The following is a 27,585-nucleotide window of genomic DNA, read 5'->3' as shown; positions in this document are numbered from 1 at the left end:
TGATAATGCTGAAAAGAATGCTCATGTTACTATTATAGTCTCAGAGAAAAAAATTAAAGGAATCCAACCACTTATATTACAATTACATGGGCGTTTATGTTTACTCCTTAGGTTTTTCTGATTTTTTTAAAAAAATTAGTATCTTATTGGATTTAATACAAATACAAAGCATAATTATTTTTTATTCCTTAGATTAATCATCTTAATTATACTTCATACTGAATTGAAAAATTTAAAAATATATCCTAATTTTACCCAACTTTTTGAGTTGGGTAGATAAGAATTCACCTAAAGTCAACTACTGAATGAGTTTCATATTAGTAAACTCTAGTAATGTCACATTTAGTTCTTCATAAATAAAGGGCTCAAGTCTTTTCCTCTTTCAATGACACTAGATAAGTACCCGTGAGTATCATTATTTTGTAAAATATTATTTCGTAAAATATAACAAATAGTTATTTTGATTAATTAATAAAATTTAATATATAATATAACTAATATAGTTGGAAATAAAAATAAAATTATTAAAAAAATGTTTTTCATGAAACACCTTAACACATTTACTTTAATTCGATGTAACGATTATGGTGTTCATGGATTAAATTTCGAATAATTGCATCAAATTGTTAGGATTACAATTTAGAAATTTGAAGCAAATTTAATATCCTTTACCTAAATATATAAAAATTTTATTTATTAATTTAGGTTAAAAAAATATGCTTCAATGATTAATTTGAATCAGATTTAATATCCTTTACCTAAATATAAAAATATGTCCTAATTTTTTATTTATGAAAAATAAATATTTCTTACATAATTTTTATGTATAAGTGATAAATATTTATTCAAAATTTTTTTAGTTACATGAGTGATAATTTTTTGTCACATTTTTTAAATTAATTTCGATGACAAATATTTATTTGGTGTTTTTTTCATATCAATCAAAGTTAAATATTTTTTCTAGAATATACCAATGTCCTTCTAAATTTATAAAATACACCAATGTCTCGTAAATATGTTTTTTAATAGTAAAACACTTCATATATTATAATTACTGTCATATTTTTTTAAAAGATATGAAGAAAAACCTAAATCAATTGTTTGGATTTATATTTTTAATATATGAGTTTTATCATACACTATAATTAATTTTGTGAGATATTGGATCGAACTCTAGTATGGTCGAAGGGTAGCTTCTTGGTTCGACAGGATTAAGCATAAAGTCGAAGATTGTTCACATGCTTATGTCGAAGATGCTAGGGTTGTTAGCATGTTAAATTAGGTTTTAGTGTTTAAACCCTAATTTGTTAAGTTAGCTTGTTTTTTTAAGTTGGCTTGTGTAACGTGTAACACCCTTCTAATACCCCGCATAAATAATAAACGATAATCAGAGTAAACATGAAAAAGAGCATTACAACTTCCAAATAATTAAACAATAATACTCATGTCATGCCATAAAAGAGAACGTCAACCAAATTCATTCAGATCATCATGTTTAACACAGCGGAATTATCTTTAACATCTGAATAACAAACAGCCAAGTCACAGACTTAAAACACCAACATAGGAAATCCACTCAAAATAAAAAGAGTTTAACAAGTAACTCTAAACGACGCCCCCAGTGTTACACGACCAGAGCATGACATGGACCCAACTGACTCTAACGAACTACTTGACAAGCTAATCCTCACCAAGTACGAGAGCTACTCCTCAATCTGAAAAATAACAACAGTAAGGGTGAGTCTCATTCACATTTAACTAATGTTATAAGATATAGATAATAAAATATTATTTCACATGCCATTCACCCAATCACAGTTATGATCATATTCAAACCATACAATCAGTAAGCAAACAACCAAATTAACACATATTATAACATTGGACAATCTTCCATTCATGTTATAATAGCAAAACAGCCTAATGCAATGCAACTACATGCATGTGGTACCAAAATCTGGGATAACCCAACTCACCGAACCACCATCGTCAAGGATACGGTAACACCCACTCACTAATTCCACACAATGGGAATTAGCTACCACTGCTCCACCATCGTCAAGGACCAGCCACATAATGATTATGAATGCATGCATCAACCATAACATGCTCATCACCCACATAAATCGATCATTGTCATAATCATCAATAAAACACATATTTCATGTCAACAATACATGTATAATAAACACCAGTTATAACCACAACATCATACAGGTAAAATATTCATTAGTGTACCTATAAGCATAACCCACCACAACCAAATAAGATCGGTGTTTTAAAATTAATTCAAGCCACAACTCAAAACACCATTTGAGTATATAAATTATTTGATTAGCTTCACTGTACTCGAAACGGCACCAAAATCCGGTTTACGGTTTAAAAGTTACACATTTTTAAACTTTTCAAAACGGCCTATCGCCAACAGCACGCGGCGCCATACACAGTTCGCGGCGCGGAACGAATAGGAACTACGCCTTCGCGGCGCAAACAAGGGTTCGCGGCGCGGAACGAATAGGAACTATGCCTTCGCGGCGCAACCAAAGGTTCGCGGCGCGTACTGAACACAACACAACTCCCTGGCTTTCTGCCAAGCAGTTCGCGGCGCCAACTCCTGGACGCGGCGCGAACTGGCGATTTCCAGAACTCCGAATCGCAGAAAACAGCCTGCGATTTTGCCCTTCCTTCACCAATTCATTACCAAACCAATCCCATTCCAACCAGATTTGCATACAGTGAAACAAACACATATTATAACACATTTATAATACATTCAACCATCCAATTAACACCATACATGGTCAACACAATCATTATGCATCAATCCTCCCAAAAACCTAACACTTCTATAACCTAAGCACAACCCAATTGATACGAATAACACGATCAAATTCTATCATACTACCTACAATCCCATAATAGAAGATAAACGGAAGAGTCCCCCCTTACCTGAAGGTTGATTCTTCGCTCTTCCTCGTGTCGCACTTCTCCGCTCCTCTTCTCTTTTCACGTTCATACTCTTCTCTTCTCCTTAGTTCTATTCCTCTTTCCCACAATTCCTCTATTTTGTGGAAAATAAAATAAAACTATTTTAATTAGTAATAGGGCCTACCACTACACCCCCCCTCTTTACTAAAAGCGACACTGGCCCATTAGTCTCATTATTCCCATTTTTCTCAGTTAACTCAATAATTCTAATATTTAATCCAAAAATTAATTAAATAAAATAAAGAATTTTATGGGGTGTTACAACTCTCCCCCACTAGAAAAGTTTTCTTCCTCGAAAACATACCTTAGGCAAAGAGTTCCGGGTAGGAGTCCTTCATCTGGCTCTCCAATTCCCACGTAACATTTCCACCGGCCGGTCCTCCCCAAGCTACTCTGACTAATGTTATCTCCTTGCCACGCAATTGTTTCACCTTCCGATCTTCATTCCTCATAGGCAAAGTTTCAACTGTCAGATTATCCTTTACCTGTACATCATCGACTTGGATTACATGAGATGGATCAGCAATGTATTTCCTCAACTGCGATACATGGAACACATCATGCAGATTCGCAAGTGTCGGTGGCAACGCAATACGATACACCACTTCTCCAACCCTCTCCGTAATTTGAAACGAACCAATAAAACGCGGAGTCAACTTCCTTGACTTCAGTGCTCTACCAACACCAGTTGTAGGAGTCACCCTCAAGAACACATGATCTCCTTCTTGAAATTCAAGTGTCCTTCTTCTTTTATCATGATAACTCTTCTGACGACTTTGAGAAGTCTTCATCTTCTCCTGAATCATCTTAATCCTTTCTGTTGTCTCCTGAACAATTTCCGGCCCAATCACAGCACCTTCGCCAGATTCGTACCAACGTAAAGGCGTTCTACACCTCCGACCATACAAAGCTTCAAACGGAGCCATACCAATACTCGAGTGAAAACTATTATTGTAAGTAAATTCGATCAAGGGTAGATAACTATCCCAAGCACCGCCCTTTTCCAACACACAAGCACGCAACAAATCTTCTAGTGATTGGATAGTTCTTTCTGTCTGTCCATCCGTCTGTGGATGATAAGCAGAACTCAATCTCAGCTTAGTACCCAAAGCCTTCTGCAAACCTTCCCAGAATCTAGATGTAAACCTTGGATCTCTATCTGACACGATACTCGAAGGAATACCATGTAAACTCACTATCTTTTCAATATACAATTGAGCCAGCTTCTCCATTGGGTAATCCATTCTCATTGGTATAAAGTGAGCAGACTTTGTCAACCTGTCCACAATAACCCAAATAGCTTCACAATTCTTCACCGCCCTCGGCAAACCTGAAACAAAATCCATAGATATACTATCCCACTTCCATTCCGGAATAAATAACGGTTGCATAGCTCCATACGGTTTCTGATGCTCAATCTTCGACTTCTGGAAAGTCAAACAAGCATATACAAATTCAGCTATTTCCTTTTTCATTCCAGGCCACCAAAACAGCTTCTTTAGGTCATGATACATCTTGGTAGCACCAGGATGAATACTCAATCCGCTACGATGTCCTTCTTCAAGAATACTCTTCCTCAATTCGGCAATGTCAGGAACACAAACACGATTACCAAACCTCATTATACCATTCTCGTCGATTCTGAATTCACCTCCTTTATCTTGGTTAATCAGAGTCAACTTATCAACCAACTCTACATCAGTCTTCTGACCCTCTCGGATTTCCTCAAGAATACCACTAGTCAGCTTCAGCATACCCAATTTAACACTGGTAGGAGTGTCTTCACATATTAAACTCAAATCTCGGAATTGTTCAATTAAATCCAATTCTCTCACCATAAGCATAGACATATGCAGGGACTTCCTACTCAATGCATCGGCAACAACATTTGCTTTACCCGGATGATAATTCAGTTCAAAATCATAATCCTTGAGAAATTCTAACCATCTTCTTTGTCTCATATTCAGCTCTTTTTGGTCAAAGAGATACTTCAAACTCTTGTGATCACTAAATACTTCAAACCTTGAACCATATAGGTAATGCCTCCACAATTTCAACACAAATACCACTGCTGCCAACTCTAAGTCATGAGTCGGATAGTTTCTCTCATGCACTTTGAGTTGTCTCGACGCATAAGCGACTACCTGTTGATTCTGCATTAGTACACCTCCTAATCCCGACAACGAAGCGTCACAATAAACAACAAAAGATTCCGCCGGATTCGGCAAAATCAAGATCGGCGCACTAGTCAACCTCTTCTTCAACTCTTGGAATCCTTCTTCACATTTCGAATCCCAGACGAAAGCTTGACCCTTTCTAGTCAACTTAGTTAACGGCAACGCTAACTTTGAAAAACCTTCAATGAACTTTCTATAGTAACCCGCAAGACCAAGGAAACTACGGATTTCGGAAACTGACTTCAGAGCTTCCCACCGAGACACTGCTTTTACTTTCGTTGGGTCAACGACAATACCATCTTTAGAAATTACATGCCCAAGAAATCTCACTTCATTTAACCAGAACTCACTCTTTGACAGTTTTGCATAAAGTTTCTTTTCCTTCAATAGTTCCAATACCACTCTAAGTTGATCCGCATGCTCTTCTTCATTCTTAGAATATATTAAAATATCATCAATAAATACTACTACGAACTGATCTAGATAAGGATGGAAGATCCTATTCATATACTCCATGAAAACCCTCGGCGCATTGGTTACTCCAAATGGCATCACTTTATATTCGTAATGACCATACCTCGTTCTAAATGCCGTTTTCTGAATATCGTCCGTCTTCACCCGAATCTGATGATATCCCGACCTTAAGTCGATTTTGCTGAACACACACGCTCCAACCAGTTGATCCATCAAATCATCAATCCTCGGCAAGGGATACCGATTCTTGATAGTAACCTTGTTCAGTTGTCTGTAATCCACACACAACCTCATTGAACCTTCTTTCTTCTTCACTAGTAACACCGGTGCACCCCACGGTGAGACACTAGGACGAATAAATTTCTTCTCCAGTAACTCTTCCAATTGACTCTTCAACTCAGTCAATTCTGATGCTGACATACGATAAGGTGCCATCGACACAGGACTAGTTCCAGGAATTAATTCAATAGCAAAATCCACCTCCCTCTCTGGCGGTAATTCTCTTACATCTTCTGGGAAGACTTCCGGAAATTCACATACTACCGGTAAGTCACTACTCACCGCTTTCTTTTTCACTTCCATGGACGTAGTCAACATAAACACGGCGGCCCCGTCCTTCATTGATTTATCCACTTGTCTAGCCGTCATCGCTAAATCCTCAACACTGACATCTTCAGGAAAAATAACCGTCTTCGTGAAACAGTTGAATTGCAACCCGGTTAAATTGCAACCAATTCATGCCCAGGATAACATCCAGTTGTTCCAACGGAAGGCACACTAAGTCCATTCCGAATTCTCTACCAAAAATATCAATTGGACAGTTCAAACAAGCAAGCGAAGTAGTCACTGAACCCGACGCAGGAGTGTCAATGATCATACTTCAATTAATATCAGATATTTCCAAATTCAGGCGTTTAGCACAATCCAATGAAATAAACGAGTGAGTTGCTCCAGTATCTATTATTGCAATTAAAGGAGTGCCATGGATAAAACACGTACCTTTAATCAACCGATCCTCTGGAGTAGTCTCTGAACCAGATAAGGCGAACACCTTACCACCAGCTTGATTCTTCCTCGGCTTAGGACACTTAGGACTAATATGACCTTCTTCCCCGCAGTTGAAACAACTTACAGTGTTCCCTTTGCACTCAATAGCAATGTGACATGCCTTTCCACATCTATAGCACTTCTTTTCCTCACTTTTGCACTCGTGAATGCGATGTCCAAGTTCTCCACACTTGAAGCACTTAATAGGGGCACTAGAGTCTCCCCCACTAGGCTTCTGCCAGCCTCTAGCTTTCTGGTTAGCCTTACCATATGGCTTACCACGATCCATATGCTTTTTCCCTTTCCTGTCGACTAACTCGCGAGAGTGTGACGACTTCAGTTTAATATTGTATTCTTCAAAGATTCGGCTGCAGTCAACCAAATCGACAAACCTGCGAATCCTCTGGTATCTGATACCCTGTTTAATCTCATCACGGAGACCATTTTCGAACTTAACACACTTCGAGAATTCACTAGCCTCATCATTATTGTAGTGGACATAATACTTTGCGAGCTCAACAAACTTGGACGCATACTCCGGCACGGTCATGTTACCTTGTGTCAGCTCCAAAAATTCAATCTCTTTCCTTCCTCTAACATCCTCAGGAAAGTACCTCCGTAAGAATTATCTCTTGAACACAGCCCAAGTGATTGCAACACCTGCAGCTTGCAGTTCGTCCCTACTAGCCATCCACCAATCATCAGCTTCTTCAGACAGCATGTGAGTCCCATACCTCACCTTCAGATTTTCGTCACAATCAATCACCCGGAAGATCCTTTCAATTTCCTATAGCCACTTCTGGGCGCCTTCGGGATCGTGAGTGCCTTTGAACAACAGAGGGTTGTTCCTCTGAAAACTATTCAGCTGCCTGTCAGCACCAATTCCAGCTCCATTGGCATTCCCTCCCAACACACCAGCAATCATACCGAGAGCCTCATCAATCGCATCGTCGTTTCTTCCTCCTCTTCCGGCCATTGTTCTGCTAAATATCAAACAATATTTATTAGAACAAGAAGTATCGACAGTGTCAATCTTACACTAATCGCATACGAGGGGTCAACCGACACTAAGACTCTGACTCAAACGACCGACTATGCTCGGATACCACTATTGTAACACCCTTCTAATACCCCGCATAAATAATAAACGATAATCAGAGTAAACATGAAAAAGGGCATTACAACTTCCAAATAATTAAACAATAATACTCATGTCATGCCATAAAAGAGAACGTCAACCAAATTTATTCAGATCATCATGTTTAACACAGCGGAATTATCTTTAACATCTGAATAACAAATAGCCAAGTCACAGACTTAAAACACCAACATAGGAAATCCACTCAAAATAAAAAGAGTTTAACAAGTAACTCTAAACGACGCCCCCAGTGTTACACGACCAGAGCATGACACGGACCCAACTGACTCTAACGAACTACTTGACGAGCTAATCCTAACCAAGTACGAGAGCTACTCCTCAATCTGAAAAATAACAACAGTAAGGGTGAGTCTCATTCACATTTAACTAATGTTATAAGATATAGATAAAAATTAAGATGTGTAGAATTAGCAAGGTGCATTAGTACTCAAATTGCACTGAGATATGGTACTTCAAGACCAAGCAATTTTCATCCTTTTCTCGAGGCCTAAAAGGATCTTTCTCCACATCTAATGATCTAACAACCATATTGGAGTAGTCAACATGTGACATTTGTTCATATAGAAGCATTTCAACACTTTTCTATATAGCCTTCTTGATGTACAAATATTCTTATGTCGAAATGCTCAATTTTTAAACCTAGACATATTTTATTTTTTCTAGGTCCTTCATCTCAAACTTTTTATTTAAGCAATTTATAGCTTTTGGAAGCTCTTTAGGAGTTTCAATAATATTTATGTCATCCACATAGATAACTATTATTGCAAATTCTTTTCCACATGATTTTATTAAAATACAAGGGAAAATTGAGTTATTTGTATATCCATCCTTTAGTAAATATCCATTGTGGTGATTATACCACATGCGTCCAATTTTTTTCAATCTATAGAGAAACTTGTTCAATTTGATGGAGTAGTTTTCTCGATATCCAAAATCACGTGCCTCTAGTATATTTAACTTTTCAGGAAGTTTCATGTAAATGTAACTATTAAGTGAACCATATAAATAATATGTCATAACATCCATCATGTTAGAGTTAAGCCCTTCATGTGTTACAAGGCTATTTAATTATCAAAAATCGATTGAATCCACTACAGGTGAATATGTTTTATCAAAATCAATCTTAGGTCTTTGTTAAAATCATTGAGCAATAAATCAGATTTTATATCATTCTTATTTTTCGTTTTCACAAAAACTCATTTATATCCAATTAGTTTCACACCTTGAGGTGTTCGGACTACATGTCCAAAAGTGAGTCACTTGTAAAGTGAGTTTAATTCTTCTTCAATTGAATATATTTATTTTGGCCAATTCTCACTTAGTCTCTAATCTTTAATAGACTTTGACTCATGATCCTCGTTATTATTGATCACTTTTAGCGCTATATTGTATACAAAGACATTGTCAATATTGACTTTATTTAGTTATCTCAATTTCGGTTCCATTCCATTTCATCCATGACATAATTTATCGAGATCTCTTTATTTCATATTTCAAGTACTTGATTTGTTCTTCTGGAACTAAAAAATTAAATTAGTTCAAAGTGCTCTTAGCATTTTCATATCCTCATTTGGGTCATCTTTAGTTTCTTTTCTTAGTAGAGGACTTTTAACATTGGAACCGACTTTCATACCACGCTTCAGGCGCAGCTACAACTCATTTGCAATATTATATTATCCAATAGGAGATTCCACTTTGAGTGGAGTATTACCAGCTGATAATTTATTTCATAAACTTTGCAAATGAATAATATTATGAACTTTTGGTTCATATTAATTTGTACGGGGATCAAGACAACAATTTATTTTAACTTGTTCATTTGAACTTCTTGTTCATGATTTCAGCTGTTCATTTCCTTCCCCCTAATATTGAGAAAATTAATTTATCAAATAATAATCAGCCTACTGGGCTGCAATCAAGTATTTGATTATTTTCTCAAATTATATCCTCAAAATTGAGAGTCATATTAATTATATTTTTCTAATATTCTTTCATGACTCATCTTAATGTATTATATTGGAGCAATTGAAATATACACAACACATCCAAATGTTCACTTAGATGAGAAGTATTAGAATAAATTAGGGAGGACTAATATATAGTATCTTGTTGGCTTAATGCAAATAAATATGTTAATATCATACTTTGGGTGTTTCGAATATATAATTTAGAATTTATGATCTCATAAGTATCAACCATATAATTAACTTTAGACGTCTAAAGAATGGATCTTCAGGTCCATTTTCTTTATATGAACATATATTACATGATATTCAATGTCAATTTTAATAATATATGTGATACTTATACAGGAATTTCTAAAAAAATCCAGAAAACAAGATCTTAGTCTAATTAGTTGAGAAAATAATTTCACAAACTTCTGGTTGTGAGTAGAGACATATGCATGATATTTTAGTCGATGCAGTAATTTATATCATAAAAACGCAATTTCTCAAATTTTTATCTTCCTTTAGAAACACACAAAAATTGACTGGATTGAAGAAACTTCTGGTTCTTCAATACAAATTATTCGCATCATATTATATCCGAGATGACCCAAGCGGTTTTACCAACGACACATTTAAGTATAATTTGCAAACTACTTGTTTACAATGACATGTGCTTCAATTGTACTAATATAAGTGTAGTACGAGCCCGAGAAAAAAGACGGTAGCTTTTATATTACACATTTTCTGTCCAAATTATGTTGTGTAATACAACAATATTCGATACCTCCAATATAATTCAAAACCAATATAATAGTATCCCATGATTAATAATTTTAATCATACACACGCATATGCACATATTAACATATAATTATCAAAATTATACAAAATCATATCATCATATAATTATGTTGTTTTACTATCCTTCAGGGATGTTTGATAAGATCTTCAGTAACTATTTAAATAATTTGTTATAAATAATGATCAATGACATATAATCATCCTGCTGGGATGCGTTAAAATTATTTGTGTTATTCTTCTGGAATGACAATCTTTTATGAGCATATTACAAATTATAAATTTTTAGATCGATACAACAACAAAAATTTATGAAATCCTTCAGGGATATTTTAATATTACTCTTGCAATATTTTTGGGATGCATGAAGATCATCCTCAAAATCACACCTCAAAATCATCCTTCTGGGATACTTCAATATTATTGATTCAATCATTTTAGAATTCGATAATATTATTGAAGCAATCATTTTATTAATTTTTAACATAATTGATACAATCCTTCTAGGATTCAATAATATTATAGATGCGGCCTTTTAAAGGTGATTGAACGTTGAATTCTTCTGGAATTCATCAATTATTATAAACACAATAATCGATTAAACTCAACCTTTGAACAATAATTTGGAGATAGTTTAATATTAATCTTTAGTTCTACAAATATCACATCACTAACTATTTCCATAAACAACAGTCAAGAAAAATATTCTTTGTGCAATCCTTCAGGGATATGTTATTAGTATAAATGCAATCCTTCTGAGATTCATTAATATCATGATGAAATTCTTATAATATTATAGATACAATATTTTAAGTTGTGAGAAATCCTTATTTTAAAACTTTAACTCTTCGGGAATTATATATCACAAATGATCTTCGTAGTGATAAAAAGTTTTTTTTTTGTGTAGTTCTTCAGGAACTCAATCATAATCACCATTTTTTTTATAATTCTTCAGGAATTATATATCAAACTCAATATTATCCTTCTAGGATATTTGATACGTTCTTCAAGAACAATATAACAAACTTAATAATATCTTTAATGGATATCTGTTAATGGAACTATATAACAAACACGTTGTTTTTGTAATCCTTTAGAGATTATTGATAATTTAATAAGATATAATATCAAAATTCAACATGGATAATGAGAAAGTAAAATAATAAAATAATTAACTAATATTACCTCTAACAATTAGGGCTTCAAATTTTTTTCAAGTTTGGTAGAGCTTCGTGCTGATAACGTGTTGTGAAATTAACCAAAACAATATAGAGATGAAGGAGAGATGAATGAGAGAAAAAGTAATATTGTATTATCATCTTCTTTCAAGTTACCTTAACATTGCAACATGATCCATATTTATAGTACATGACCAATAAAAACCATTAACTCAAGGAATACACAAAGGTTAGGAACTTAATTTATAGGAGTTAAGGAATATAGAAAGATTGGGAAAAATGAACATCCACATCTATTTACTATTATTCATAACTTAAACTTTGTTTTAATTCCCACACAAAAAATATAACATGTCAATTTTTTATTTTAACAAAACTGATTCCCTTTAAGATATGCGATCCTTTAATATATGAGGTCTTGTACAACAGTTCTTGTTACACTTGCTTTGGGCTTGGCCTGGATAGATAGAACAAAGAGTTTCTTCTCCAAGTAATCGTAGCTTAATATTGAAATATCGTGTTATAGTTCGGGTCGAGTTGGATCTTCAAAGAAAATAAGAAGAAATATGGGGAGATATTTCTCGATTGTAAGGGTTGCACCCCTTGTGCGATTTCTTTAATCATTACCTATTAAAAAAGAAAAGAACGAAGGAAAAAGGAAAGAAAGAAGGAGAAAGCAAAATAAGGTGGCGGTAGAAAGTTTTATTAGAGAGTTAACTAGATTTGTTTCAAATAATGAAATGTAAAATATCCTATAAATGTAAATGAGTAATGCTATTTAGTACGAAGGAAATTGGAGAAGAAATGCAAGAATGGACACATGTCATTATATTATAGGGAAAATTTTAATTTATTTTTAATTTAATTTATTTTTTAATAGGAATCATGGGATGTTGGTGATAATGAATGGTTGAGATTTATTCTTTGCCTTTCTTGTTTTTATGTTTTCTTAACAATTAGCATTTTCCAATGTAAATAAGGGTATGAAATGTGAAATATATTTAAAATGAAAATAAATAAATTAATAAAATTTAAAAATATCAAATTAAAAGTCATGTCAGATTTTAAAAAGGCTACATTACTGTTTACGTAGGCATTATTAATATATTTTTATTTTTTTTTACAAGATTTAACTAAGGGACTACTTAGGCTAACAACACGGTTTTAAAGGACTATACTGTAACTATATTTAATTAAGGGACTAAAGACAAATAATAAATTAAATTAAGACAACAAAAGATAAATTAAGCCAAATTAAAACAACATTTTCTCTCTAATTACTCAAGCAGATTAATAGTTTTATCGATAATATTTTTAATTATATTACCTATTTTTTATAATTAATAAGAAAAAACTTATTAAAATATTAATTAATTTTCTTCTCAAAGATAAATTATAAAATTATGTTAATTACTAACGATTTTTATAGTATAACCAATATTTTTAATTTTTGTAATGTATATTTAAGTAGTCTTATAATTAGGCAGAAATGCATGGGTTTATGAAAAGATAAAAGCTATATGTACACTATAACTTACACTACACCGTATAAATATCAGTAAATGTACCAATTTTATTTTTTTAATAATTTATTCAACTTAGATTTATGGGCCAATACATTTTCCTTTGTTATCATGCTGGATGTAAAATACCGTGTAGGAAAAATGGTGTATAAATAGCACACCTCTTATAAAAGTTAGATACAAGCGACAAGTTAATGAGACCCATTTTAATAAGTGAAATTCATTAGTAGTTTTATTAATTTTAATTGTATCAGTCTTTTTCATAAACATGAGTGTTTCAAAATAATAATAAAAATTATAAATTTATTTTAACAAATATTAATTTATTTATCACTACTATTAATACAAATGATAAGATACTATTAATATAAATGAATATAGAAGATGTAAGGTGAAACATGAATGTAGGAAAAGGATTTAGAATTTAAGTTGATGCACTCATAATCCTATATGGAATGAGGTGGGAAGTCTTGCTTTTCTATCATGTTGAAAAAACGAGTTTTAAAGAGGCATGCAGTTAAGGTGGAAATGAATGCATGAGAGAAGTTAAGGAAAGAGGGTGCATCGATGCAAATGGAGAAGTGCTAGGGCTTGGATGATATGCATTTTGCAAAAATGATGAATGCAGAAAGGTGAAATATGATTAGTGAAAGAGAAATGCACATGCAGCAATGAGAAAAAGAACCTAGTGCAATAGATTGAAGATTTATAAATAAATATAGTAAGCCTTAAACATTTCAATATTAAATATAGTAAGCCTTAAACATTTCAATATTCTAATAAATTACAATAAATATTATATATAGCACTTATTATTTTGTTATGTGATAGATTGAAGATTTATAAATAAATATAGGAAGCCTTAAACATTTCAAAATTTCATTTATCTATTAGACGTGTCGGTTCATGTTTCCCGGTCAAACATTTCATAAGGGCTATATTAGCTTATCTCTTATATTGGAAATAGTTAATTATTCTCATTAAATAACAAAATGGCGCTAATTTTAAAAGAAAATTATAACCAAATTTTCTTAAAAAATATATATTTTTCGAATATTAAAATTTATTATCATATATTATTTGAGATTTATTCTACTTTTGAAAAAAAATATTCAATGAGAAGATTTGTTTTCCATAAGCAAGGGCTTCATATAAGTACACTCATCTGCAAACAATCTCTTCCACGGTTATTCTTTTTTTCCCACTCCTTCCACTCTCTTTGCGGTCTTGTCCTCTATTCTCAACAACATGGATTTTTGTCTAGACATTGCTTTCGAAATATTTTCTTGGCTACCAGCTAAGAATATTTGCAAGCTCAAATCAACTTGTCACTCGTTCTCTAATTTTCCAAAAGAAACTGTTTTCAAAACAAAGCAATCTCAGAATTTGATGGAAAGGGAAGACACATGCTTTTTCATTCAGCCAGAAAAAATAAGTCAAAGCTACTATAAATTGGTAGAGTTACAAGCTCTACCAAAATACCGTCAATCTTCAGGTGTTCCTAATAATGTTTTGAGCTTCTTATCGAATTCAGTATGTGTTTTAGATTCTAGTAATGGTTTAGTTCTTTGTCGCACTATTATTGATGAAGAAATTGAATTTTTTATATGTAACCCAATCACAAAGTCCAAGTTTTGTATTCCGATCATTGAGTCCCTTCAAAGAAGCTACAATCTTTCTAACATAAATATTATGTTAGATTGCTCTTCAGATGATTATAAAGTGTTCATATTTGAAAATATAACAGAATGGATGCAAAATTCTTATGCATGCAGTGTTTATCATGGGAAAGAGGGAGCATGGAAGACTATTAAAGAAGATTTTTTACCGGGTGGAAGGAGCTTGAATTTTGACATGCATGTATTTTATAATAGAGCTCTTCATTTTATCTCAGATTGCGGTCGTTATTTTGAAAAATCGAGTCCTTATTATAAGCCATATATCATGTCTTATCATGTCTTATAATTCTGAAGTCACTGCCTGACCAATCAGAATTAAACCCTAAGCCCTAATAGTGCCACAGTGGACTGAAGCATTAAATGACCCTTATTGACATTTACTGTGGTAATTTTATAGTTTGTATATTGCAACTTAGTCCCTAACATATTAATATTGTTTTTAAAATGTAATGTTTATAGACAAAATCAATTAAATTAAACAAATTAATCAACTCAACAAATTAATCAACTCATCTCCATCTCCCTCACTTCATCATCGTGAACAGAAGTTGAAAAAAAAAATTCTTCATCATCTCATCTTGGCATTTTTTCCCAACTACAAACTCAACACAACAGTTATCGTCTCATCTTGACATTTTTTCCCAACACTGCAAACTCAACACAACAGTAATCGTCCCATTCACAGGTTCGTCAAACGTAACAGGACCACAAATCTGTTTGTGTTCGTATTGAGCACGCTGCTGCAAAGGTAAATGAGAAAATGGTTGTTATATTTGTTTGAATAGTTAAGATTTACTTATTTCAAATTGGGAATTAGGGACGTTTAGGATTGGGAAATAAGGTTTATGATTGGATCTGTTTTATTTACATAGGTTTTATATTTGATGATTACGAAATTTCACTTTTGGTGGGTACCTTTGAATCAGATCGATTGATTTAATAAGGGAATAAGGAATTGTGATTGATGCTTGAAATTGTTTTCTGTACATGGGTTTTCTATTTGATGAATTGGAAATTTCAATTATGTTAAGTACCTTTGATTTGAATAGGAAATTTTGAATAGGAAATTAGGTACTGTGATTTATGTTGATTTTTGGTGTGTTAACAAATGTGTTAATTCAGGTTTACCATGGAAAACACCGACTATTATGATTCCAACGACTATCGATGCCGTGACAGTGGTACATCTGATTCTGAATCGGACAATGGTCAGGATGACAGTAATTCGGTGTCCAGTGCGTACCAAGGTTCAAGTGATGGTGATGGCGATGGCAATGGTGATAGTCACAATGAAAATTTTGTTGAATTTGATGCAGCTGTAGGTGATAGAACAATGAACATTGATGCCCTTACTGCTGATGAAATTCGTGCTATGGAATTCGGTACAGTTGATGGAGCTAATGTGTTTTATTTCAAGTATGCTAAATGTAAAGGGTTTGCCATTAGGAAAAGTGATGGTTAAGATTTACTTATTTGTGCGTTTTGTAGTAGTAAAAGAGAGTCGGGATAAGACGCCACTTTTTTCTTGATGTATATTCAACCAGGGAGAAATGTGGAACTAGAAGCAGATACACGCTTCTTTATCTCTCAATTTTTAGAATATCGAATAATATATTTATAATTTTTATAGGAGTGTAATGGTATTAATATAATTTTTTAAGGTTAAAGTTAGGGGTGAGTATATACTAGACCAAGTAATAGGGACATACGATGTAGCCTACTTAGGTCAAGGTTGGACCAAACTCTTTTTTAAACATAAAAGGCTTATGCTTTTTTATAAGGTTATTTAGCTAAAAAGGCTATGTCAGAGGCCATAAGAAAAGTCTTTTACGCCCATCAGACCGACCTATATAAATAATAATGAATAACGTTATTATTATTATATTGTATTTTGTTAGATTTAAAATACTAAAATAAAGCTTGATTATCTTGAAGAACTTATGAAAATAAGTTAAAAAATCTTATGAACAATGTCTTAAGTTGTCATAAATTATTTTTATAAACTCTCTTAATCAAATAGTATCACAAAACTTATGAAAATAGGTAAACTAGAATGAATCAATGATATAAATATTTAGTCTCATTGATCTTTAAATTTGTTAGTCTGTTTAACATTAGTTGAATTGCTTATTTAAAAATGTTCGATACAATAGGTTTTTTAGTAGGCTAATAGATCAATCAAGCTTTTGAAAATATCAGTTCAAGCCTAAAAACTAGTCTATAATAAGTTACAATCCAGACTTTGGATTTAAATTATTTAGTATGTCAAACTAAGTTTTGACAAAACTTCGGCCCAGCCTATTCTCAATCCTAGATAAAGCCACTGAATAATAGAATGATAGTTTCAAATTAAGTTTGTTAGTTTTCCCACTAGAATTTTTGGAAATTAGAAAAAACCCTTGAGATAGTTTAAATTAAAATAGTCAGAGCAATTGGATATTTTTGAGATTTAGATTTGAGAAATTTTAATTTTTTGTTAAATACAAAATCCAGGATTTATTGGAAATTTGATAGGTAAATTTTTTTAGTATATGTACATATTAAAGGAGATAAAATTGATAGATATAACTATAGAAATATATTATAGATAACAATAATTTAAGGTATTTGATTTGATTTGGCTTGATTATTGTGATTATGTAAATTGACCTATACTAAAAATAGATTAAATTATTGGGGAAAATTATGAATAATTATTACTTGTTTTAAAGAGAAAATCAAATTTTAAACAAAAAAGTTGTGCTTTAAAACTTTCAACTAATAATAAATTTTATATTTCTAATTATAATTTATTGTTATATTAGTTATTCTTTGTTTTAGTTCCATAATTAACTTGTTTTCTAATTAAAAATTTCTACTATTTATTTAATCTTGGACATTTAATTATATTAAATGTTCAAACTTAAATTAATTTAGTTATCCGGGTAATTTATTTAAGTTGAATTATCAGATTTAGTCGGATTGATTTTTATAGATTCTAAAATTCCATGATGATTTATGATTGATGTAAAAATGATAAAATTTTATAGATTTGTAAATTTTTTTGCTTACTATATTTATTAATACCATTTAAATATTTATTACTTTTCCAGTCAATCATCCTGATTTGCTTACAGATACCTCGAATATATCACTATTCCCTTATCACTAATTTTAGGAAGTGGTTATTATTAATAAATAATAAAATGGTGCTGATTTTAGAAAAATAGTTTAATCAAAATTACTTGTTAAAAAATTCCTAATAATTAATTTTCAGAAAATACTGTTTGAAATTTATTCTTTTTTTGAAAAATTATTTAGTAAGAAAATTTAATTCTGATAAGCAACGATTTAAATGTCATGGCTAGAGCTTCATATATCAAATATATAAGTAACGACTTCTCTCCATTCGATACTTACATCTCCATCTTTTTCCATCCACTCAATTCACTTTTACTTGTTGGTCTTGTCTTATAATTCAATTCTTTTCTTTCACCAATCTCAAGTCTCAACCATATGGACGTGTTTGAAGAAATGGTTTTGGAAATAGTTTCCTGGCTTCCGGCAAAAAGTATTTGTAAGTTCAAATCAACTTGCCATTCATTCTCTAATTTTTCAAAAGAAATTCTTTTCAAAACAAAACAATCTCAAAATTTGTTTGAGAGAGGTGACACATGTTTTTTCATTCAGCCCGATCAAATAAATCAAAGATACAATAAAAAGGTAGAATTTCAGTCTTTACCCAAACACCAACAATATTCTGGTATTCCTAATCATGTTTTAAGTTTTCTCTCAAATTCCATTTGTGTCCTAGATTCTAGTAATGGTTTGCTTCTTTGTAACATTATCAATAATGATCCTATTAATATTTTCATATGCAATCCAATTACAAAGTCTTGGTTTCCTATTCCTATTCCAGAGTCACTTCAAAAAAACCACAAGCTTGCAAATATGAATATAATGTTAGAATGCTCTTTAGATGACTACAAAGTGTTTCTCTTTGAAAATACATCAGACTGGTTTCTAGCTTGTTATGTTTGCAATGTTTATTATGCGAAGGAAGGTGTGTGGCAAACTATGGAAAACAATTTTTTACCCGGTGGTAGTGTTGAGATTAATTCAAAACTGTATATTTTTCTTTGTTTTAGTTAAGCTACTATTGGTTAGTTATCCTAGCTGGCAGGTGTGTGTCACTTATAAATAGCCAATATTATGTAAATAAACTAGTTACTCTTGTTAATAAAAGCTTTGAGACTTTTCTTTATTACCTTACTCTCTCCCAACTCTTATTGCTGCGCATAATCTCTTCAACACAAATCTGTGTTCTAACAATTGGCATCTAGAGCCTGGTTTCGATATCAGGGATACTGTGAAGTGATAGCTTATGGTCAGAAAAGATGAATAACAACGGTCTTGGATCAAATATTTTGGTTCTTGATAGCAAGAACTGGGATCGATGGAGTGCACTGATGAGATCTCTGTTTGGAGCACAAGAAGTGAGTGATATTGTGCAGAGTGGCTACGAGGATTTGGTGGTAAATCCAACCGATGCACAAAGAAATGCATTCAAAGAAGCCAAGAAAAAAGACTGTAAAGCCTTGTTTTACATCCAGCAGAATGTCGATAATCAACACTTCGAGAAGATATCAAAAGCAACAAGATCCAAAGAAGCGTGGGACATCTTAGAAAGCTATTACAATGGTGGAGAAAGGTAAAACAAGTGAAGCTGCAATCCTACAGAAGAAAGTATGAGATGATGCAGATGGAGGAAGATCAAAAAGTAAGTGACTACTTCTCGAAGCTAATTGCCATTGTAAATCAAATGAAAACCTGTGGGGAAAATATTACAGATCAAATGGTAGTAGAAAAGGTACTGAGATCTTTGAGTCAAAAGTTCGATTTCATAGTTGTAGCTATCCAAGAAACAAAGGATGTGAAAACAATGAAGATCGAAGAATTGCAAAATTCACTAGAAGCACATGAACTCCTGGTGTTTGATAGAAGTTCTGAGAGATCAATTCAACAAGCCCTTCAAGTTCAGACCTGCAAGAAAGAAGGAAATCAGAAGGATTTCAGAAGAAAAGGAAAAGGCAAGCCAAGCTGGTCCAAGAGTGGAAAGAACAAGGGTGAGGACAAAGCTGAATCTTCAAAAGGAGGAGGCTTTGGCAGAAATCAGAACAAGAAGAAGGACTTTGACAAAAGCAAGGTGAAGTGCTTCAACTGTGAGAAGCATGGACATTTTGCTGATGAATGTTGGTTCAAAAAGGAATCAGTTGAAGAAGCAAATTTGGCCCATGGAGATGAATCTGGTACAGTGCTGCTGATGGCCACAACCAGTGATGAAAGAATTAAGAATGAGGAGTGGTTTCTTGATTCAGGTTGTTCAAACCATATGACCTGAGAATGGCTGACAAAGTTTGATACAAGCAAGAAGACAAGTATCAAACTTGCTAACAACAATTGCCTTGAGGCAGAAGGCAGTGGAAATATAGTGATTAAAGGAAATAATGGCAAGAGAGTCATTATTGAGGATGTGATGTATGTTCCTGAGATGAAGTGTAATCTCATGAGCATTGGTCAACTAGTGGAGAAGGGATTCTCAGTAACAATGGATGGTAATTCTCTGAAGCTGTTTGATTCAAGGAAGAACTTGGTGCTCAAATCAAACATGTCAAAGAATAGAACATATAGGTGCAACATATCAAGTGAAAACATGATGTGTCTGTCAGCTGCAGTAAGTGAAAATGCTGAAGAATTATGGCACAAAAGGTATGGCCACTTAAACTTTAGAAGTCTTAGTGAATTGAATTCTAAAGAACTGGTGTATGGCCTGCCAAGACTGAATGTCAGAAAAACCATCTGTGAAGTGTGTGTTAAGAGTAAGCAAAGCAGAGGTCCATTTGTACCTGAAGCACCAAAGAGAGCTAATGTGGCACTGCAAGTAGTCCACTCAGACATCTGTGGACCATTTGAAGTGTTTTCATTAGGGGGAAGCAGATACTTTATCACATTTGTTGATGAATTCACAAGGATGATATGGCTGTATACAATTAAGCTAAAGAGTGAGGCTTTAGAGGTATTCAGAAAGTTCAAAGTCTTAATAGAAAAAGAAAGTGACAAGTCTATTAAGATCTTAAGAACTGATGGAGGAGGGGAATACACCTCAAAAGAATTTGAAGCTTTCTGCACCAATCAGGGAATTATGCATGAAGTAACAGCACCATATACACCTCAGCATAATGGATTAGCTGAAAGGAGGAACAGAACTTTACTGAACATGGCAAGGAGTATGATCAAGCAAAAGAATCTGCCACATAAATTTTGGGGGGAAGCAGTAACTACAGCTGCTTACATCCTAAACAAATGTCCTACAAAGAAAACCCAGTGTGAAGCATTTCAAAGTTTTTGGATCCCTGTGCTATAAGCATGTACCAGATGCTAGAAGAAGCAAACTTGAAGATAAAAGTGAAATCATGATACTTATAGGCTATCACCCCACAGGTGCCTATAAGCTCTATAACCCTGCAACTGGAAAGGTACATGTCAGTAGAGATGTGATTGTGAATGAAGCTGAAATGTGGAGATGGGAAGAGGAACCAGTGTACAGTGGAGAAAACCAACAAAATTGCATTTATCCTGACTCAAGTGATGAATCAGAAAATGAAGAAGTGGACAACGATGATACAGGTGATTCAGAAAATGAAGAAGTGGAACTGAATAATGAAAATGAACATGTAGAGGTAGAAGGTACTATGAGACCTGAAAGAATCAGACATGCTCCAAGGAGGTTGAATGACTGTGAAGTAATTTCAGATAATGTAGTAAATGATGAAGGTGATATTATTCACTTTGCATTATTAGCTGACTCTGAACCTATCAATTATGAAGAAGTATTGAAGATAGATGCTTGGAAGAAGGCCATGGTGGATGAGCTCAATTCAATTGAGAAGAATCACACGTGGGAGCTAGTTAACCTGCCAGACAAGAAAAAGAAAATAGATGTAAAGTGGGTGTTTAAGTTGAAATTAAATCCTGATGGAACAATTTCAAAACACAAGGCCAGGTTGGTGGCTAGAGGCTTCTTGCAAAAACATGGTATAGATTATAATGAGGTGTTTGCCCCTGTTGCGAGGCTTGAAACTGTGAGATTAGTAGTGGCCCTAGCTTGTAAAAGAAGATGGTCACTTCATCATCTAGATGTCAAATCAGCCTTCTTAAATGGTCCATTTGAAGAGGTTGTGTTTGTGTCACAGCCCCCTGGGTTTGAAATACAAGGCAAGGAGAAAATGGTGTATAGACTTCATAAGGCCCTGTATGGCTTAAAACAGGCCCCTCAAGCCTGGAACAAAAGGATTGACCAGTTCCTAACTCAAATAGGTTTTACAAAGTGCACAGTAGAATTTGGTGTATATGTGAAAAATGCAAAAGAAGAAGAAGTCATGATAATCTGCCTATATGTGGATGACCTTCTAATCACTGGAAGCAAAATAGCAAACATTGAGAAAGTGAAAAACAAACTGAAGTTTGAATTTGAGATGACTGATTTGGGTGAACTCTCATTCTTCCTTGGTATGGAATTTATGAAGACAAAGACAGGATTACTGATGCACCAGCAGAAGTACATTGGTGAGTTACTTGAGAAGTTTGAAATGAGTAAGTGCAACTCAACCTCAAATCCATCAGAGACAAACTCAAAGATTGATGAGTGCACTGATGAAGAGAGAGTGGATCCAACACTGTTTAGACAAATAGTTGGTTCACTAAGATACCTGTGCAATAGCAGACCCGATATATGCTACTCAGTCAGTGTGATTAGCAAATTCAAGCAGGATCCAAGAAAAACTCACTTGATGGCTGCTAAAAGGATACTTAGGTACATAAAAGGCACAAAGGAGTTTGGCTTGTTGTTCCCAAGTGGAAACAAAAGTGAAAGGGATGAACTAATTGGGTACTCGGATAGTGATTGGTGTGGAGATATCATAGATAGAAGGAGCACTTCTGGCTATGTCTTCAAGTTCAATGAGGTTAGCATATCATGGTGTACCAAGAAGCAACAGGTGACTACACTCTCATCCTGTGAAGCAGAATATATTGCAGGGACATTTGCAACATGTCAAGCAATGTGGCTGAATTCAGTAATGAAGGAGTTAAGGTGTGAAGTGATGAAGCCTCTCATACTCAGAATTGACAACAAGTCGGCTATTAGTCTTACGAAGAATCCAATCTCACATGGCAGGAGTAAACACATTGATACAAGATTCCATTTCATTAGAGAACAAGTAAATAATGGGATGGATGAAGTGCAGTATTGTCCAACTGAAGTGCAGCTAGCAGATGGTTTCACAAAGGCTCTAAAGCTTGACAGATTTGAGTTCTTGAGAAACAAGCTTGGTGTTATAAGTGCTAAACAGTTATGAATTAAGGGGAAGTGTTGAGATTAATTCAAAAATGTATATTTTTCTTTGTTTTAGTTAAGCTACTATTGGTTAGTTATCCTAGCTGGCAGGTGTGTGTGTCACTTATAAATAGCCAATATTATGTAAATAAACTGGTTACTCTTGTTAATAAAAGCTTTGAGACTTTTCTCTATTACCTTACTCTCTCCCAACTCTTATTGCTGCGCATAATCTCTTCAACACAAATCTGTGTTCTAACAGGTAGGAGCATGAAGTTCGACATGCATGTGTTTCATAAAGGATCGCTTCATTTTATTTCAGATAGCGGATGTTACTTGTCAAGATCAAGTTCGTTTTATAAGCCGTATATAATGTCTTATAATCTGGATAATGGGATCTCATGTATGCTAAAGTTGCCAAGACAAGCTCTAAAAGGTTGTCATATGAAGTGTAACATGGGCATATTCAATTGGGGTAAGGTGAATAGTTCTTATAGTTCTATTTGTTTGGTAAAACTAAGAAAGTGTGTCATTACTGTTTGGTTTTTAAAAGATTATGATTCAAGTTTATGGAAAAAGGTTTTGAAGGTAAGAGTGAGAGCGTTGGGATTGACGGAGAAAGATCCTAATGTTACAGGATTTACCATTATGAACGGAAATCTTTTAGTTTTTTCGACAGAAGAAAAAATATATTCTTGTGGTTTAGATGATGAAAACTTTATGATGGTGGAAGAAATATGCCAACATAATTGTGGATTTTACACCCGCTTTATCTCCTACTCAGATACTCTTCGTTCGTGTGGAACTAATTCTGAAATTATGCCTGTTAGGAATTGATGATAATGCTGAAAAGAATGCTCATGTTACTATTATAGTCTCAAAGAAAAAAATTAAAGGAATCCAACCACTTATATTACAATTACATGGGCGTTTATGTTTACTCCTTAGGTTTTTCTGATTTTTTTAAAAAAATTAGTATCTTATTGGATTTAATACAAATACAAAGCATAATTATTTTTTATTCCTTAGATTAATCATCTTAATTATACTTCATACTGAATTGAAAAATTTAAAAATATATCCTAATTTTACCCAACTTTTTGAGTTGGGTAGATAAGAATTCACCTAAAGTCAACTACTGAATGAGTTTCATATTAGTAAGCCCTAGTAATGTCACATTTAGTTCTTCATAAATAAAGGGCTCAAGTCTTTTCCTCTTTCAATGACACTACATAAGTACCCGTGAGTATCATTATTTTGTAAAATATTATTTCGTAAAATATAACAAATAGTTATTTTGATTAATTAATAAAATTTAATATATAATATAACTAATATAGTTGGAAATAAAAATAAAATTATTAAAAAAATGTTTTTCATGAAACACCTTAACACATTTACTTTAATTCGATGTAACGATTATGGTGTTCATGGATTAAATTTCGAATAATTGCATCAAATTGTTAGGATTACAATTTAGAAATTTGAAGCAAATTTAATATCCTTTACCTAAATATATAAAAAATTTATTTATTAATTTAGGTTAAAAAAATATGCTTCAATGATTAATTTGAATCAGATTTAATATCCTTTACCTAAATATAAAAATATGTCCTAATTTTTTATTTATGAAAAATAAATATTTCTTACATAATTTTTATGTATAAGTGATAAATATTTATTCAAAATTTTTTTAGTTACATGAGTGATAATTTTTTGTCACATTTTTTAAATTAATTTCGATGACAAATATTTATTTGGTGTTTTTTTCATATCAATCAAAGTTAAATATTTTTTCTAGAATATACCAATGTCCTTCTAAATTTATAAAATACACCAATGTCACTACGCCAAAATTGATATTTTGTATCGTCTAGTTTAATAGCACTTTTAAAGAAAGTGCTATTAAAAAAGAAAAAATATATCTATAATAGCACTTTATGGTCGGACGCTATTATAGGAGATAGACGATGTGGTTTTGATAGCACTTTATAAAAAAGTGCTATTATTAAACTTCAGTAAGATAGCGCTTTTTTCAAAACGCTATTAATAATATACACTAAGACAACACTCTCCTCAAAACGCTATTAAAATTATTCTTTAAGATAACACTCTCCTCAAAACGATATTAAAATTATTCTTTAAGATAGCACTTATATGAAACTGCTATTGTTTTAATAAAAATATAATTAATAAAATTAATAAAATAAAATAAAAACAAAACCCACATTCACGTTCCTATTGTCTTTTAATGTATACTTAATACTTAATAAAAAATAAAAAAACTTTGGCGGAGACTTTTTTGTTTTGGCGCACAAATTTTGGCCCCTCACCGCTTTCTCTTCTCCACTTATTATTCTTCATCTTCGCCGTAATCTTTCGGTAACCCTAAGCCAGACAAGAAGAAGCTCGTCAGCCATCGATTCACCAACGCCGACCATCGATTCTCTCTCGTCAGCCATCGATTCTCCACCGTTTCACCGGAAAGAAAGAACGAACTCAAAAACACACTCTTCACCATTCGTTGGCCCAGAACTCATGTACTCTTTGTAGGGGTGTCCAAAAATGTAGTTAACTGGATTGTATACTTGAACTGAATTGCATTGTACCATAAAAAAACTGAACCACTTAAATGGTTAATGAACTGAACCATTTAATTGAAACAATTCAAATTCAGTTTAAAACCGGTTCAGAACCAGTTTTATTTTATAAACTGATTTAATTATAAAAATTAATTTTTTCATAAAAAGAGTAAAAAAATTATGAAATTAAAAAATAATATTTTTCTTCAAAAATAAAAAAAATTTCCAAAAATAAAAATAAAACATTGTTTTTAAAAAATAATCTTGAAAATAATTTATGCGTCTACGGGGGCAGATGACCCCACAAAGTTTCTAAAATATTTATATGCATGCATATGTAATAGTACCTACACCTATGTTAAATTAAAAAGTTACTTCGATAACATGTCCTCCCTTTCAATTTTTTTCTTGGACACCAGTCATTAATTTAGTAAACTTTTTATGAGGTTTTGGAAACCCAAAAAAATATATTATAAATTAGTTTTCAAACTAATAATAATAATAATAATAATAATAATAATAATAATAATAATAATAATTAATAAGGAAAACAATTTGGGAGCGCAATTGGCAAGTACACTAGTCTAATGTCTATTTCTATAAGGAGGTCTTAGCTTTGAATTTCTTCATTTTAACTTTTAAATCAATAACGTGTAACTTTTTTTGCTATGAATATTTTCAAAAATCAAATGAAAAATTACATGATAGATAAATCATTGCAAGTTGCTAATATATACAGAAAATATTTTACAAAAATTATTGTTACAGTGATTAAAATAAATAAATCACTACATTTTGAAATTATGAACTTATTAAGAAATATTTATATTTAAATAAATGATATTGTATTTTTAATATTATAAATCTATGTATAAATTTACTCTCACTACTTAAATCTTTCTGACGTGTCTATGAATCAAAGCATATTCAATTTACATGGATTGAAATTGAAATCTAATGAAAATCAGTATTTTCTTTTATTATCAGTGATTTTAATTTATTCTTTCATTAATTTTCTAGTTGCATCACTTTTTTTTTTCTTAGAAGTTGCATCACATATTTAAGAATTTGAGTTTTTCATTAAATAACTTGTTATATATCTTAATGTCGTTAATTAATCCAATTTGAGAATAATTTGTATGTATAATAAGTATGTATATTTTTTTTTGAAGTGTCAGTTTTTGCATTTTGAATTTGAGAATTATGGTTTTGATCTAGAGTTGGATCAAGTTGAAAATGGTAGATGGATGTTAGTGTTGAAAAAAAATCTAAAATAAAAAACGTTTTTTTTAAAATAAAAATATATTTTCTCCCTAAAATAAAATTTTTGAAAAAAAATATGAGAATAATTTTTTTTATGAAAATAAAAAAATTGTTTTTTAAAAAATATGTATTCTAAAAAAAAATTTAATATAATTTTTTTATGAAATTAAATAAATTAGTTTTAAAAGAGTTTAAAATATAGATTTGGTTTAAAATTGCAAACTGATTATAAACTAGTTTATAAATATAAACTGGTTCTAAACTAGTTTCAAATTGAATTGGAACCATTTTAGCAGTTAACTGGATTTTTATTGAAATGGTTATTGCAAACTGAACCGAACCATAAATATGGTTTGGTTCAATGCAGTTCATGAACCATGAACACCCCTAATGT

At 32.3% G+C, this 27,585-nt stretch overlaps 1 protein-coding gene across 1 annotated transcript; it reads left to right on the top strand.

Annotated features, from left to right (window-relative positions):
- Positions 1-18,467: 18,467 nt before the first annotated feature.
- Positions 18,468-24,183, top strand: LOC131650845 (uncharacterized). The gene is made up of 2 exons (XM_058920557.1): positions 18,468-19,053; positions 23,609-24,183. The coding sequence occupies exons 1-2, from the start codon at positions 18,468-18,470 to the stop codon at positions 24,181-24,183; spliced, it is 1,161 nt and encodes a 386-aa protein (XP_058776540.1).
- Positions 24,184-27,585: the final 3,402 nt, after the last annotated feature.

This window comes from Vicia villosa, linkage group LG2 (genome assembly GCF_029867415.1).
Source record: "Vicia villosa cultivar HV-30 ecotype Madison, WI linkage group LG2, Vvil1.0, whole genome shotgun sequence".
Taxonomy (NCBI): domain Eukaryota; kingdom Viridiplantae; phylum Streptophyta; class Magnoliopsida; order Fabales; family Fabaceae; genus Vicia; species Vicia villosa.
This window is presented reverse-complemented; position numbering and strand designations above follow the sequence as displayed.

What these genes read in the sequence shown, in the direction of transcription:
- LOC131650845 (XM_058920557.1), top strand. Translation starts at nt 18,468, where the DNA reads ATGGACGTGTTTGAAGAAATGGTTTTGGAAATAGTTTCCTGGCTTCCG. An exon ending in AAACAATTTTTTACCCGGTG is followed by an intron (nt 19,054 to 23,608) that starts GTAGTGTTGAGA and finishes GTGTTCTAACAG; the next exon opens with GTAGGAGCATGAAGTTCGAC.